The 16,392-nt window shown below is 42.3% G+C and overlaps 1 protein-coding gene across 2 annotated transcripts in view; it reads right to left on the bottom strand.

Annotated features, from left to right (window-relative positions):
* Positions 1–16,392, bottom strand: part of PKP2 (plakophilin 2) — an 85,389-nt gene that overhangs the window by 59,485 nt on the left and 9,512 nt on the right. For both annotated transcript variants that reach the window (XM_053921645.1, XM_024575515.4), the window contains exons 2-4: positions 8,650–8,762; positions 7,584–8,278; positions 66–201 (exon numbers count right to left, since the gene is read on the bottom strand). In XM_053921645.1, coding sequence (XP_053777620.1) covers positions 66–201; positions 7,584–8,278; positions 8,650–8,762 — 944 coding nt within the window. The remainder of the gene's footprint in view (positions 1–65; positions 202–7,583; positions 8,279–8,649; positions 8,763–16,392) is intronic.

Raw genomic sequence — 16,392 nt, 5'->3', positions numbered from 1 at the left:
TTCGGTTTGCAGGGTTGCCATAATAGACAGAACTAGTTCTGCAATGGACTTAAGATGATACTCACCCTTTTCCGGGCTTCAGATTTCTGGAAGCACTCATGCTGTATGAAGGTGGCTGCCACAGAAATCCTGGCAGGTGGTGTGTGGTCTGCGTCAAGCATACTCACTGCCCGCTCCAGAGTCATCTCCATGTCTGCATTCCTAGACAAACAGTCACAGATTCAGCAAAATTCCAAACCTGCTCTCTCCTACCTACCAACCTGATCCTCCAGAGATGACTCAGCTAGTACTGGAAAGCGCCTGGAACAGCAGAGTCTGGCTCTTCTTTAGCCCAAAGAAAAATCAGTACCTGAGATTAGAAAGTATAGGCAGCTAGTAGCAGAAATACTTCAGTTCTGGTCGGACTAGCCTCAGAAAACATCACAGAATTGAGCAGATTCATCATAAATGTGGTCTGTCCAGAAAAAGTCCAGCCATTGTTAATATAAAGAGAAAGGTTTCTGTGACATTGATGTACCCTGGCAGACAAGGAGAGTGGACTGGAATGCGCATGTATGAACAATGACGACTTCACTGTACTGGTCAGTGGGGGCGGTAGATACTGTTGAGTGAGCATGTGGACAGTTTTAAACACATCACATTCCAAATGACTGAGCAAGTAGAGCAATGGATCTGCGTCAAATTTCGTGTCAAGCTTGCATTAAACAAATAGTTCCCTCCACAGAAACTATTTGGATGATTCAGGAGGCCGCAGCTTTGGGCAGCTGGTGACTGGCAGCTCCATCAGGACAATGCGCCCGCTCATGCATCACGTCTCCTGCAGTTTTTGGCAAAACATCAAATCGCCCAGGTGACTCAGCCCCATGACAGCCTAGATTTGGTGCCCTGTGACTTCTGGCTTTTCCCAAAACTAAAATCACCTTTGAAAGGGAGGAGGTTTCGGACCATCGATGAGATTCAGGCAAACACGACAGGGCAGCTGATGGAGACTGGGAGAACTGTGTGAGGTCCCAAGGTGCCTACTTTGAAGGGGACTGAGGCATCATCGTCCTATGTACAATGTTTCTTGTATCTTGTATGTTCTTCAATAAATGTCTCTATTTTTCATGTCACATGGCTGGATACCTTCTGGACAGACCTCATATACCAAAGAAACTGAACTCTGTTTAAGATAAACATGTGTAGCATGATAGTCACACCTTAAAAAGTGACTTTAAAGGCACAGTAAGACTTCAGGTGAAATTTAAAAGAAATTTGGTCACAGAAATTAAAAATTATTGCTACCCTGGTAATGTCAGACCTATAGGGGAAACACCTTTCCTCAAAAATCATTAGATTTTTCTCAAAGCTGCTCTAAATGTGTTATTTTACCTGAAAACAAGTTTTTAAAAAAGCATTCCAAAAGTGTTGCTATTTAATGAAAGTGACAGTACATAAACAGTAAAAGCCAGGAAAACTGAGTTCATTTTGTTAAAATAAGTCATGCTGGTGTGACAAAATCCATGAGGAAGGGTAATGATTGAATGCAATTATAAATACGCTTTTTCTTAAAAAAACCCCAATTTTATACATATTCTGTTACCATTTGCTTTGCTATTGTAATGACATTGAATTTAGGTCTAGCTAATAGCGTATGCTTGTCCTTTATGCATTCCAAGTATTTATAGTCATGATGAAATCTGATGCCGTTTGACACAGAGCAGATATTTACAGAGGACAATTAAAACTGCTACTTATAAAATAACAACCGGTAACACCCAAATGCCTCATAGACTACACTGTTCTCTCCCCTTTTATTTCTGCCTGGAGGGTGACTAGATTACGCAGTCTGTATCAGTGTGGTTTGGCTTCCCTAAGCATTGCCTCAGAGAAACTACTTAGGACGTGGCCAAAGACATGCTTTAAAGGTAGGACCCTGCTTTGGCTTCAAAGAGGGTAGCTTGATTCATTCCAGGTAATAAACTCCAAAGACATCGTGGGAGGGTGCTTTCCAGCACCTGCTAGCAAGCACAGTGAGTAAATTCTCTTATATCAGGCTAACCCACAATACATACACATGTGTTCTGACGTGAGTGTGTGTTGTGTTGTGAATGGTGTTTGGACATGGGTGGACGTGGCGCAGGTGAGGGGATAAATGTGCCTCATGACTAAAAACTAATACTCACTGCTTCTGAAACACATGTTCAAACATAGAAGTGTTACCTCATGAGTATAAGAGTATTAAAAATGAGGCAGCAGAAAACAGTTCTGGCATCCACACTGAGAATTATATAATGATCTCATATTTTAAAATGTGCCTCAGGAGTCAATTTAATTGGTAAAAAATACAGGCTATTACCATTAAAATCAGAATTTGAGTCATTTTTTAAAAATATAAACACTTTTTAAAAGAGATGGAAATAATTTACATGCATAGACTCCAATGCCTTTAGAGAGAAATCAAAACTCTACCAATCTCAATGTCGATGGCGGTTTTAAGTCTTTAGCATCTACCAGTACAGGTGTTTGTACTGATGAAAGATACTCATATCATAAGAATACCCTTCTGTTTAATGCAGCTTTTTAAAAAAGATTCAGCCATTAATCCACTTCGTAAGTCATAAATGACTCAGAAGAGTCTGAATTTCCCAAAATAATTCCATTACTCAAATCCTTTATTTTCCTGAACATGATTCAGAAAGAAGCTCTGCATTCACTCTTAGCCAATCCAATGCCATTTTCCTTTAGTATTAAGGACAGTTCACACACTGAACAAAGACTTCCTCAATGGAAGGTTTGCTACAGCTGTCAGGGGATCAGTTTCCGGTTTTGTGAGTGTCTGTGATGCCCAAGTCTAAAACACGGCAACGTCCTGACCCGACTCTGGCCCCAGTCCTGCCATCCTCAATCCCCTCTCCTTCCCCTTCTCTGATGGGCCACGCCATCCTCCAATCGCACCGCACTTTCAATCCTTTTCTAAATACTGCATGTCTCTTCACAAACCACTCTGATTTTTCTAGAAAGCCCATCCTTCTACTTAATTCTTGTCTATTCATCAAGACTCACTTCAAATATCCTCACTTTTGTGAAATTGGTCTTGTGCCCTATTCCCAGCTAGAGCTATTCCTTTCCTTCTCTGTTCTCCTACAGCACTCCACCCCTGCATCCCCTTCTTTTTCTCTTTTGTCTTCCTTCCTTCTTTCCCCCTTCCCTTCACCCCTTCCTACTCGTTCATCATTAAGCACTTCCTGAAGCCTGCAAAAATGCGGCTTGGAAATGGGGTTGGAGGGGCGGGGAGATCAGGAAGAGCAGTTGTTACTGGACCCCATTATCCCTGGAGCACACTCTCCAGAACTGAGTCTTTTCAACACATTATTAGTTAATATGTTAAAACGACGTCACTGTAAATGAAAAATGGAAGGCGGGCACTGTAAAATACCCTTGGTCAGAATACGAGCTAATATTTAGCAATAAGTAACAACCTGTACGTTTTTACACGTGCAATCCCTCAGCAGTCAGCCGTCCTGTCAGTAACAGCACAGCCCTGCTGCAGGCTGGTTCCCGGGCACTAGGATAGGGCTACACCTCCAAGGTCGGCAAGCACTAAGTGATGAATGGAAATCTCCTGCATGTGGTCACAGATACTGAGGACATGCAAATCCCCCTGCCTCAGAAAGATTTTAGGTGTGATGTGTGGAGTATAAGGGGACCAAATGGTAATGGAAAAAAAAAAAACACAATAAAGATTAAATTTTAAAAAGTGTGATAAAAGCACCATTTGAAAGATGACTTTGGAGTAGATATGTTTCTAGAGACAGTATTGAGGGCACCACGAGAGTCTTAGTGGAAGCAATGAAGCCTCAAACGGGGCTGTTAAAAATGAAAATAGTTGAAAGAGACTTTAAGGAAGTCGGTAATTAAGAGGATGTGGTGGGAAGTTAATGTGACATCTTTTATGCTCTATGTTACCTGCCTGGTGCTCCCTGCCCAGAGACCCAGTCTCTCTCCTTCATGTCCTTAGCACACGGCTCTTCTGGTCTCCGAACTGTTGTGTACACTAGGATGTGCCACACAGCGTAGCACTTGATGACGCATCTTCCTTTCCTTTTCACTGATCCTCTCGAGACCTTCATATACCCCTCTCAATGTTTCTCTTATAGTTTTACTGCAGTGCTGCGTATCCCGAGGAACCAATATTCATTGACTGAACCACCAGTCCCCCACAGGTACAGAAATCGCACTTTCAGAAAAACTGATCTAGAAGTTTTCCCTTGGTGATTTCTTGAACCTTCTTCTTCAGTCTGATTTAGAACAGGCGTTGATTGTCTGTTTCTCTTTTACTCCCATGTCTTGGCTTTCAGCTGCATTAGTAACTGTCTGAGCAGCCATTCTTAGTTTGGAAAGAAAGGTCCATTGTTTAATACCTTATGTCATTACGCAGGCTTATAGTTTTATCTAGCTACTCTACAGGACTGTTCCACAAATGTGAGAGAAGAGCTCTTTACAGGTGGGATTTTCATTAAACATAAAACAGTAGATTCTAAAAGTAGCGGCTGGGCAGATGCGAAATGTGAGACAAAGCCAAGGAGAGCAGCCTAAGGAGCAGGGCTCTCAGGGGACAGTCTGAGACACTGAAAGGAGCCACAGCCGAGCGAGGAGCAGAGTCAGGCACAGACGCCACCTTCATCGTTTATTTTCCTCATTATAGGAAATGCCTCTGACTCCCCCTTCCACAGAGAGCAAAATTTTCAGAGAGTTCATTTCTATGATTTCTGGTCTCTAGAATGGCAACTTTAGGCATCATCAAGAATAGATTTCTTGCCTTTAATTTTAAATTTCTTGACCCCAAGTGTTCCTTCTCTATTTGAAATATAATTATTCTCATAAGATTTACCCTATTCATTTAAGCAATAACCTGAAGTGGTGTGGTTAATACTTCTTCTAGAATATGAGTAACAAAAGAACCTAGATGGCAAGAAGAAAAAAGTTTGTATTTCATTTCTTCCTTCTTTAATCCCTTCATTCTCTCACCAAACATTTACATGGGGTGCTGAGAATATACAGATGATAAGCACACTCACAAAAAGCTCAAAATCTACAGGGAGAGAAGATAAGTAAATGAGTAATCACCACATATTTTTCTGGGAGAGATACCTACACAGTGCAGATAAGTGGGGCACCTAAACTAGGTTGAGAGGGGAGTAGTCAGGGAAAGGTGGTATCTGAGCTAAGCCAGGCAAAACCAGAGCTATTGGGGGGAAAAGAGATGATGATAGACAGACAGATGGGTGGATGAATGGATGGAGGGAGGGAGGAAGAAAGGAAATATATGAATGAGTATCTTCCATGATGGGAAATAAAAGAGGTGCCAAGTGGTTTCAGTGTTTATGTGAGGGTGTGTTTGGGGATGGTGGTGAAGAAGTGAGAAGATTATGAGTAGAAAGGTGACCTGGATAAGCGGGGGGAAAACATGGGCCCTGTGTGCCCTGCTAAAACGCAGGGAAACTTGGTGGGATTAAGGAAAGGTTATGAAATGGAAAGAGCGATTTGGTTAGGATGGGCTTCACTACTAGAGAACGGTTCGGAGTGAGCAGGACAAGAGGCACACAGACCTATGCAATGAAGATGGAAAAAGCAAAAATTTCAGAGCATTAAGGAGATAAAAATATGACTTGGTGTTATGTAATTGGGGTGGGAGAAGATAAGAATGACTTCCAGGTTTAGTAATGAGGAGATGGTTAGGAGTAGAAGGCCTGGAGGAGCTGATAAATTTAGTTTTGGATATACTGACTTTGGGAAGTCCAAGAGGCTATTGGAAATACAGGGTGGAGCAAAAGTAGGTTTATAGTTGTTCGTATAGCAAATAATACTGTAATTAATAAATATACATGCAAGAATAAACTGTGTTTTATGCACTCACAACTGTAAACCTACGTTTGCCCCACCCTGTATATACAAGCCTAGAGTTCAGAATAGAGGACAGAGCTGAAGACAAAACTTTGGGAATCATCACAGGACATAAGTGTAGTGCACAGGGCTTCTCTGGAAGAGCAGCAAGACTTGGAAGAGAAGGATTACCAAAGATGACTTCTTTGGGCAGGCAGAAAGTCTTTCCAGAGAAGACTAGGAAGAAAGGTCCCGGAGAGGTGAGTGGAAAGCCAAGGGAAGGGAGAATTTCACAGACAGTGGTGTTAAATGCTGCCCAGAGGCTGAGTACTATTAAGGACTGAATATGTGTGTGTGCTTCGGATGTGGCACTAAGGCAGTCATTGGTACGCTGAGGGGAGAAGGATTTGGTCAAACAGTGGGGACTAACACCATACGGCAGTGGGTTGATGAGAGGCTGGGAATCCACAGTCTGGTTTACGGAGCCTGGGGGCCCAGCCATGAGGGCAGAGAAGAATGCCAGTTGTGGGAGGATGTGGCAGGATAGCTTTGTTGTTGTTAAAATCATTTTGTTAAAATTGTGTGTAGCACAAAACTTAGAATTAGAGTAGGCATTCAATAAATTTTGAATTAGCCATTTAAAAGCCTTGATTAGCAATTCCCTTCCACCATTACCTCATGCATTTTTCTTCTTTATAAGTGAGTCCGTATTGACAAAGATCTGCTTTCTACAAGAAATGTCTGAAGTCTCATGCACAATTTTGCTTTATAAAGAGTATTTCCTGCTTCAAGTTTAGACTAACCCGAACATCTCTTACCAGCAGTACCTGCACGGTCAGTGAGTCTCCTGTTCAACTTCACTTAAAGTGACAATGAAAGGCAACGGCTTCCATTAAGCAACATTAGAATTCAAACAAAAAAATCACATCTTCAATATTTTACCATAACGATACATCATGATTTCAGGACTTGTGACTTACTCATCCAGCCATTTCTCAACCTTTCTCTTTGTAACTTTGTCCTCCGTTTATAAAATTTGTACTCCAGCATTAAACTTGAATAAGGGTTAAGTTCCAAAGACTAGATTGGTCAAGCCATACAGTAAAAGTAAGACAGGCAAAGGAACGACTCTGAATATGTAATTTAAAAAATTTTTCAGTATTGCCAAAAAAATACCCTCAAGTCACTGACACTAGAATCAAAAAGGAGAAGTATCAGGTATAAAAGGAGGGAAAAGTGACATCTGAAAATTAGCTGCCTCTGCTTAGTTCTCAGGCTTTCTTCAGGAAGTAGTTATCAAAATAGCCTCTCAGGTTCACTCAGCACCAGCAATAAGTCTTTTTGCCTTTCTCCTTTCTTTTTTTTCCCTTTTTTTATTGCAAGAAAATGAATGCAATTATCCACTTCTTGGTCTACTCTGGCGTCAGCCCTCATTCAGCCGAGGTAGTCACCCTTCAGCTAGCATCTAATTTGGAACAACAGATGGACTAACTGTCCCATTTCCCTGCAAAGCTGCCATATGAGCAGGTAGCCTGGTCTCTGTCCCTGAGGTAAAGAGGAGGCTAATATGTCAATTAGGCCTGAAAAGTCATTATTTTAATTGCTAATCTCAGGAACCCTTTCTCTGCAGCCGCAGAGGTGCCAGCTCCTGCAGCAGGGGCTGTGGGAACAGAATGTTGCTGGCACTGCGTACCCTGCAGACAGAGAAGGGGACTCACCTGAGCTGGGAGTCACCATACGTGGCTCTCTCGCTGTGCATGGTCCCACCTCCTCCGGCTGCCACCTGGCCCACGGTCATGTGCGTCCTCCGCCCGCCTGCATCCACAGTGACGCTGGGCCCAGCTTCCCGCACCGTGCGGGTGCTGTGGAAGGAGCTCTGATGCCAGGAGGACCGCGCGGCCCTGGTCTGAGCCACGGGCTGCAGAGGTGCCAGGGGCCTGACCTGCCCTGGGGCAGGCCCTGAAGCCAGGTAGTTCTCCTTCTCCAAGAGGTTGCTCAGGCTGTGACTGGTGCCAGGCCTGGGGTACGTGAGCACCACTGGGTTGAGAGGGCCACCGTCGAGAGCGCTGTCATTGGCAGACCCGTACTGGAACTGTCTCTGATAAGTGTCGTAGTAGCGCTGCCGGCTCATGGGCCGGGAGGTGAAACCCACAATTTCTGAGCGCGCGTATCTGGGGGGCATAAGGAGGGTGGACCTCCTGCTGTCCTCGTGCCGCAGCGTGTGGCTGGCATGGCTTCTCTGGCTGTACTGGTGATCGCTGAGGGAGTAATGACCCCTCTCAGGGCTGCTGTCTGGAGAAATCTCCAGTCTCCTCAGAGGCTGCCTCAGGTATCTTTCTTCCACTGACCTCTGCGAATTGTACCGCACAGTTCCTCTGCCCCAGTGACCTTCATAAGCCGAGGTCATGCCTGGCTGCATGAGAGAGAAATAGAGTTTAAATGAGGCATAAATCAGTTTTTATCTTTGTTGAGGACTAACTGCTCCAGGACTCTTACACAAGGTGTCCATTTCTCTGAGTCACATGGAGAAGTTGAACCCTTTCTGTGTAAAATCGATTATTACAGAAGACTTGGTTAACTTGGTTGATGAGTTATTTGCACTAGGATTTGAAGCTGTTTGAAGTCCCTAGTTTTCTATGGTGTCCACACAAAATCAGTCTTTTTATAATTCATTTAGGAAAGAGTAACATTTGGGAAAGACAACATTAAAAACATAATCTACGGGACCTGAAAAACATTTTCATGGTTATCTGATAACTAGTGTTGCATTCTTTGGTATCCTACCTTTAGCACGTCATAGGTTTTGGTAACAGGGGAACGCCCAACAGCAAAATCATTCTCAACCAAGTGTAGGTTGTAGACATACTCAGGCACACTGCTGGTTCGGTGAAGGCTTCCTGCAATCAAGCATATATATTAAAATAATGTAAGTGAGCTAGTCAGTAGTCAAACATCGTATAACAATAGTATATTTTAAATTTAAGGATTGCGGCCAGTAACAAGTATTAGATTTATACCAGTTTTTATAAATGCTGGTTTAACATCACCCTTGGATATGGCAAATGATCAAGAGTTATCACAACATTCTCTACAAGCTTTTCAAAATAAAAGTTGAATTAAAAATTAAATATACATAAGACTTCCAGCCAAGATGGAGGCATAGGTAGATATACTTTGTGTCCTTGCACAACCAGAAGAAGGATAACAACAAATTTAAAAACAAAAAATTACCAGAACTGCCAGAAAACCAAACTGTATGGAAGTCCAACAACCAAGGAGTTAAACAGGAAATATTCATTAGACTGGTAGGAGGGGTGGAGACAGGCAGCTGGGGTGGAGAGGACACATGGCAAGGTGCTGGCTGGTGGACTGGGTGGTCCCACATTTGTGTGTGGATAAACCAGTAGGAGCAACTGGGGAGTGAGACAGACCACGCAATCCAGGTTTCCAGTGCCAGAAAATAAAGTTTCAAAAAACCCCCGGCTGTAAAAACCTGTGGATGTTGAGGTAGCAGGAGAAACTCCCAGCTTCACAGGAGAGTTCATTGGAGAGACCCACAGGGTCCTAGAGTGTACAGAAACCCACCTACTCAGGAATCAGCAGCAAAAGGGACCAATTTGCTTATGGGTAGTGGGGGAAGTGACTGAAAGCCACCAAGAACTGAGCAAGTAGCACTGTTCTCTCTTGGACCACTCCCCCACATACAGTGTCACAGGGCAGCAACTGGGGTCACCCTGCCCTGGCACATACCTAAGGCTCCACCCGTTACAACATAACAGGTGCGAGGAGACAAAAATACGTGGCCCAAATGAAAGAACAGATCAAATCTCCAAAAATAGAACTAAGTGATGAAGAGATAGCCAACCTATCAGATGCAGAGTTCAAAACATTGGTAATCAGGATGCTCACAGAAATGCTCAAGTATGGTTACAAAATGGAGGAAAAAGTGAAGACTATGAAAAGTGAAATAAAGGGAACCAACAATGAAGGGAAGAAAACCAGGACTCAGATCAACGGTTTGGAACAGAAGGAAGAAATAAACATTCAACCAGAACAGAATGAAGGAACAAGAATTAAAAAAATGAGGAGAGTCTTAGGAACCTCCAGGACAACTTTGAACATTCCAACATCTGAAACATAGGGGTGCCAGAGGAGAAGAGGAAGAGCAAAAAGTTGAAAACTTATTTGAACAAATAATGAAGGAGAATTTCCTTAATCTGGCAAAGGAAATAGACTTCCAGGAAGTCCAGGAAGCTCAGAGAGTCCCAAAGAAGTTGCAGCCAGGGAAGCACATACCAAGGCACATCATAATTACATTACCCAAGAGCAAAGGCAAGGAGAGAATCTTAAAAGCAGCAAGAGAAAAAGAGACAGTAACCCACAAGGGAGTTCCCATAAGACTATCAGCTGATTTCTCAAAAGACACCTTGCAGGCAAGAAGGGGCTGGAAAGGAGTATTCAAATTCATGAAAGCCAAGGGCCTACATGCAAGATTACTCTATCCAGCAAAGCTATCATTGAGAATGGAAGGGCAGATAAAGTGCTTCCCAGATAAGGTCAAGTTAAAGGAGTTCATCTCACCAAGCCCTTCTTATATGAAATGTTAAAGAGCCTAATCTAAGAAAAAGAAGATGATCAAAAATATAAACACTAAAATGACAACAAACTCACAACTATCAACAACAGAATCTAAAAGAAAAAATAAAAACAAACTAAGCAAACCACTAGAACAGGAACAGAATCAGAGAAATGGAGATCACATGGAAGGTTATCAATGAGGATGGGGAGGAGGAGAATGGAGGAAAAGGTACAGGGAAGAAGCATAAATGGTAGGTACAAAATAGACAGGGGGAGGTTAAGAATAGTATAGGAAATGGAGAAGCCAAAGAACTTATATGTGTGACCCATACACATGAACTAAGGTGGGGCAATGCTGGTGGGAGGGGCTTGAGAGGTGGAGGGAAATAAAGAGAAGAAAAAAATGGGACAACTATAATAGCATAATCAATAAAATGTATTAAAATTAAATATATAATAATTTGTTTAGGGAAAGGGTAGAAAGCGAAGAGGAAATTTTCACAAAAATCCATAAATATTTGTTATGTTGAGAAATTTGGGAATCACTTAAGTGGGTCTATACTAAAAAGTTCAGCTTCTTAAGTCAGAGAGCTGGATTCCCAGGGCAGGACCCCAGAAGTCCCTGGGAAGGCTGTAGGGGCAGGCAATAAACACAAGGGTGACTCAACACTACCAGACAAGACAGCTTGCATAACAAGGTGGCTCAGTCAGGTCAAAGAAGACATGGACCCGCCTGACGAAGACCAAGCCTGGGGTGGAGGTATTTGGCCATGAGAGGCAAGAGAGGAAATCAACCTCTGCCCTACAAATGACTGCATTTCTGGAGTCAGCTGGGTTGGCTCGTTCTTAGTTTGGAAGTCTAACAGCCAGCCGGCCCACTCTCCTGCAAACACTGAGTAGGACACAGCCTCCGGGCTCTGCTCTGGCGGGGGCCACAGGGACTCTCGATAGATGTTTTAAGGGCTGTGGGGACAGGATGTGCCGGCACTGACTGCACTGCAGCGTCTCCAAACAGTCCTCTGAGGGCCGGTGCAGAGGACAGTGTCGTGACTCTCTTCTACCCCTTGATCCTTCTCCCAGCTTTTCATTTGTTCTTCTTTTATAGTCCCCCACTGCCTTAGCAAAGGGGAAAATAAAAAGAAAAAAGCTGGTCAAAATAATCAAAGATCTCTAAAACCTAGGAAATTTCTCCTAATTTTAGCCAAAATGATTCTGTCATATAGCAGTCTTTTAGAAATCAGAGGAAAAATACTCAACTTTTCTAGGCTTCAGAGACTGGGGAAAGATACTGAGAATAAGATGACACAGGCAGTCTCTTCCCAATGCAATTGGAACACAGCACCGTACTTTCTGAATAAATTGTTATAAAGTCAAAGTTTCAAAGACTCACAATAGATTCACAAGCTGTTCTTTGGGAAAGGAGGAATGGAGATTATTGTTGCCAGGGCCTAAAAATAATGACTCCACCCCAAAATGTGTGTGTACATGTGTCTTATGTCCTAGAGCTAAACAACCTGGCTGGAAAACAAGTTTCAGGCCTCAAGGGGTCCTGGGGGAGGCAGCTGCGGGCTCGTAAATGTCACTCTAAAGCCCAGGGAAGAGGAGGTAAGCCAGGTCTCTCCTGTTTCTACTGGGCTGACTTCTCCCCAAGGGATGGTGAAAGGTCAGGTAGCCCCTTCATTTTTAACCTCAGTGACAGAAAATGCCTGAAACCAGGACAATGAATGAAGGAAAGGAACGTTCTCCAAGGCCCCTGAGTAAAGGTGGCCTTAGGACTCAACTCTCAATGCCAACCTCAGGCTCCTGCCCAGGCTGCCCACAGTCCCCAGCTGCACCCTCACTGTTCTATTTGTCCTCCGCCCTCACTGTTCCGTTTGTCCCCCTCCCCCACTCTGCCCCCGGCTATCAGGGAGGCAGGGCCGGAGGGTCCTGCTGGTGTGGGAAAGGAGGCTAGCAGAGCAGGTCCGGGGAACCTCCTGGCTCATTCTGAAGGCTCTGGGGACCAAGGAGCCCTGACCACTGGGGTGGGGCGTGCGGAGGAGTGCTTAAACTGTGCCCCCCCCCCCCAATAAAACAGTAGCCTTTTCTACAGTGATGGCAAAGCAGAAAACTATTGGTCAGTTGATATGTAAGAAACCAAACTTATTACCTTTAAGAAAAGTAGTGTAGGGGTATCCAAGTTCAGGATTTTAGATTGTATGAAAACTAAATATATTAAAGTCAGGGATGATCTAGAATGGGAAGCTACGAACAGCATTTATAGATGGTTGCTGGAACTACTAATTCCTGTTACTTGATATTAAAATGGCAGATGAGGAGAGGGTGCGATTTTAGGAATCCAACAAAATTTCTTCAATGGGCCCCACTAGCCTGTCACCACCGACAGCGTTCCAGCAACTGGCAGATACTCAGAAACAGTCATCGGGGGCTGCTTGTATGTTGAAGCCGAAATTCCTGCACGGATTTTTTAAATGTGTAAGAATCTTTGGACAGGACCCAGAGAAACAGGGTAGCCTATCAAAATAGCTAATGATTGAGTTTTATAAGCAGGCCTGCTGAAGTAAAACATTCAACTCACAGTGTTGCTTTTTGTAGGGCTTTCCAAAGCAACTTAGATGAGCTCCTTACATTTCAATGTTACTTTTCTTTTAGGAGCTCAAATTATTTTATATGTCTCTTTTCAATATTCTATGACATAGAGCCAGCTATCATCATTTGCCTTTATAAATAGGGAAGCAAATTACTTGCTTTGAATCGCAAAGTGATTCAATATCAGGTTTGAACTCTGGGTTCCTCCTTTCCACTGCTCTCTGCTATTTAAATACACTGGGGCTTTTCTGAAATTGCTACTTATTAAAACCTTGAAGAGATTAGCATCATAGTTCTTGATAGGAGGACCAAACCCAATCATTCTCTTTCCTCTAGAACCTTTGCCTGCGTAACTCAAAAGACTCTGTAAATATTAATTCTTTATTTGCTGACATAAGTCCTTATAATGAAGCTTCTGCTTTAGTTTTCAGAAGAATGAGCTACGGCCAGTTTATTGGTTCCCAAAATAACTACAACATGGCTAGCAACCAGGAATAAAATAGAAGATTGGATCTTTAAATCACAGACTCTTTTCCTTTGCCCGAAAAGTTGTGACTCCTGATACTCAACCTGCAGGTTGGCACAATAGATGCTTTCTCTGGTTAAAAGGCCAATCTCAGGCAACAAATAATGCAGATTAATTTGCCTAGGCAATCGTGAGTTTGGGTTCAGTGTATAGTGGATTAAAGGTGAATTAGCAGCTGTGTTCTAAGATTTTAAAGAAATTTTGAACAGGCTGGAATTTTTTCTTACAAGATAAATATTGATCAGGATGAAAACTAGTCTCTTTAAGGCTAGTCGTTATTTCCTGTTCAATCAGAGACTATAATATTATATGCTATAATAATGACTATTGAACATATAAAGTATCAGCCATGAATAATGCTTCTCCAAAAATAGAAACAAGAGTGCAAACAAAAGCATATTATACATACAGGTACATCCTGCTTTAAATAAATCCAACATGAAAATGCATATTTTCAAACATGGAAAATGAGGGTGTGGCTACATTTCAAAGAATTCGTTTACTTCACAAAAGGAGGTAGGTGCCTTCCCTAAACCACAGAAATCTGTGGACGTGGTCTGGAGTCTCCACCCACCACTTCCATGTGTCTGGAAAAATCACTTAGGTGCCTCAGCTTCCCTTAATTCCAGCTACTAACAGAGTTGCTGAGGGAGAGATTTACCTGAGAAAGCATACATTCTAATGCTTTTAAAATTGTAAAGCAACATGCAAAAATGAGATATGGTTTTTAAAACAGAATTTGGATCACAAAAATTTGTTTTTCCACACTTTTTCTTGAATTAATCTTTTCTAAAAGGAGGAATAAACTGGTATGCAAGCTTTAATTTACATTGTGTTGTACCTCAGAGTTTTATTCTGATAAATTTACCAGTGGCATTGAATTTGACTTTTTCTGGTTATTTTTGATTGGTTTAAGCACCAAGGATCACAATAACGTTAAAGTGATATTTTTTGATCATTCATTCCACTTGTACCGTGTATTATGTGTTTTTGGTGTTTCCTAAAGGTGGTGGTGATGATTGATGTATAGGGAATATTTAAATTAAAAAAAAATTTTCTCATCTCAGGATATGCTTTTGATTGATTATGGAGAGAGATAAAGGGAGGGAGAGAGGGAGAGAAATATCAACGTGAGACATTTTATGGAACCCACTTTAAGAGAAATGGAGGAAGCAGTTACAGAACAACTTTAAACTCCACCCTTCTCAAATAAGAATTGTAGGGTGGGGCTGGAGAGAGGTGGGGCTGGGGGATGACGGGAGGGGGTTGGTTTTGATGGAGGGATTCCAAATTGTTCAGAAGACGGCAAAGGTGTGGTAGACTTCACAGGGCAATGGAATTTTCTCTCTTTCCTGGTCTGAATGTTAATCTGAGCAATATACTATCCCTAAGCAGCTATTAGGAAAATTTCTTGATTTCTGGTTATCTATGCAAGTATTGTCCAAAATAATGGATTATTTTAGGGTTAAAAAAATAAGTTGATTTCCAAAGTCAGTTGTTTCTTGTGAGTTTTGTGAGCAGCTTTATTACCTAATTGGTTAAATCTAATACATGTACAAAGTCAAATCAATAAGCCTCTATTTTGACACCATTACCTATACCTGGGTACATTTGAAAAATCAACCCTGGCTTCGCTTATGGTAAGTAGATGACAGAGAACTGCTAAAAAAAAAAAAAAACCCACACAAACAAACCCTTTACAAAACCTGCTTGTATTAGAAAAGAGAAGAGCATTCACAGTCAGCAAAGCATCTTTTCCTTCAAGCTTCTAGCACTCTCTGAGTGTGGTTAAAAAAGTGATTTGGTTTACCCTTATCTCTAAAAGGAGAACGTGCAGAGATGGAGGAACAAGAAATTTCCGTGAAAACAGGTATTGTTAAATGTGTGCACAGACTCTTTTTGCCACATCTACTGAGAGGACGAAGTCCGTTCTCAGCAAACGTCAACATCCCTGTGAAGGGATGCGCGGTTATTGTGAAGGGGTGCAGAGGCACTCTCCGGAGGGACTTCAACCATGTAACACAGACGTCGGTCTCCTCGGGAAGCAAAGGAGGCTTGGGGTTGGCAAATGATGGGGCAGTAGAAAGCAGGTGGCTACCACTGTCCACACTACCTGCTGTCCTGCACAGAGCATGATCAAGGGTGTGACGCCAGGCTTCTGTGACAAGATGGGGTCTGGATATTAACCCCATCAGATGTATCTGTGAGTATTTTCTCCCATTCTGTGGGTTGTCTTTTTATTTTGTTGATGATGTCCTTTGCTGTGCAAAAACTTTTTAGTTTGATGGAGTTCCATTTGTTTATTTTTTCTTGTTTCCCTTGCCTGGGGAGATATATCCAAGAAAAAATTTCTATGCGAAATGTCAGATTTTGCTGCCTATATTTTCTTCTAGGAGTTTTATCATTTCAGGTCTAACATTGAAGTCTTTGATCCACTTTGAATTTATTCTTGTGTATGGCATAAGAAGGTGGTCTAGTTTCATTTTTCTGCATGTATCCGTCCAATTTTTCCCAACACCATTTATTGAATAAACTATCTTTAGCCTATTGTATGTGCTTGCTTCCTCTGTCAAATATTAATTGACTATGAAGGTGTGGGTTTATTTCTGGTCTCTCTCTTCTGTCCAAAATTTATAAAGAACATACAAAACTCAACACCAAAAAGACAACCCAATTTAAAATTGGGCAATGGACTTGAACAGACACTTCTCCAAAGAAGACATACAGAGGGCCCAGAGACATATGGAAAGATGCTCAACATCACTAATCATCAGAGAAATGCAAATTAAAACTACAATGAGATACCATCTCACACCTGCCAAAATGGCTATCGT

This window comes from Desmodus rotundus, chromosome 3 (assembly GCF_022682495.2).
Source record: "Desmodus rotundus isolate HL8 chromosome 3, HLdesRot8A.1, whole genome shotgun sequence".
Taxonomy (NCBI): domain Eukaryota; kingdom Metazoa; phylum Chordata; class Mammalia; order Chiroptera; family Phyllostomidae; genus Desmodus; species Desmodus rotundus.
This window is presented reverse-complemented; position numbering and strand designations above follow the sequence as displayed.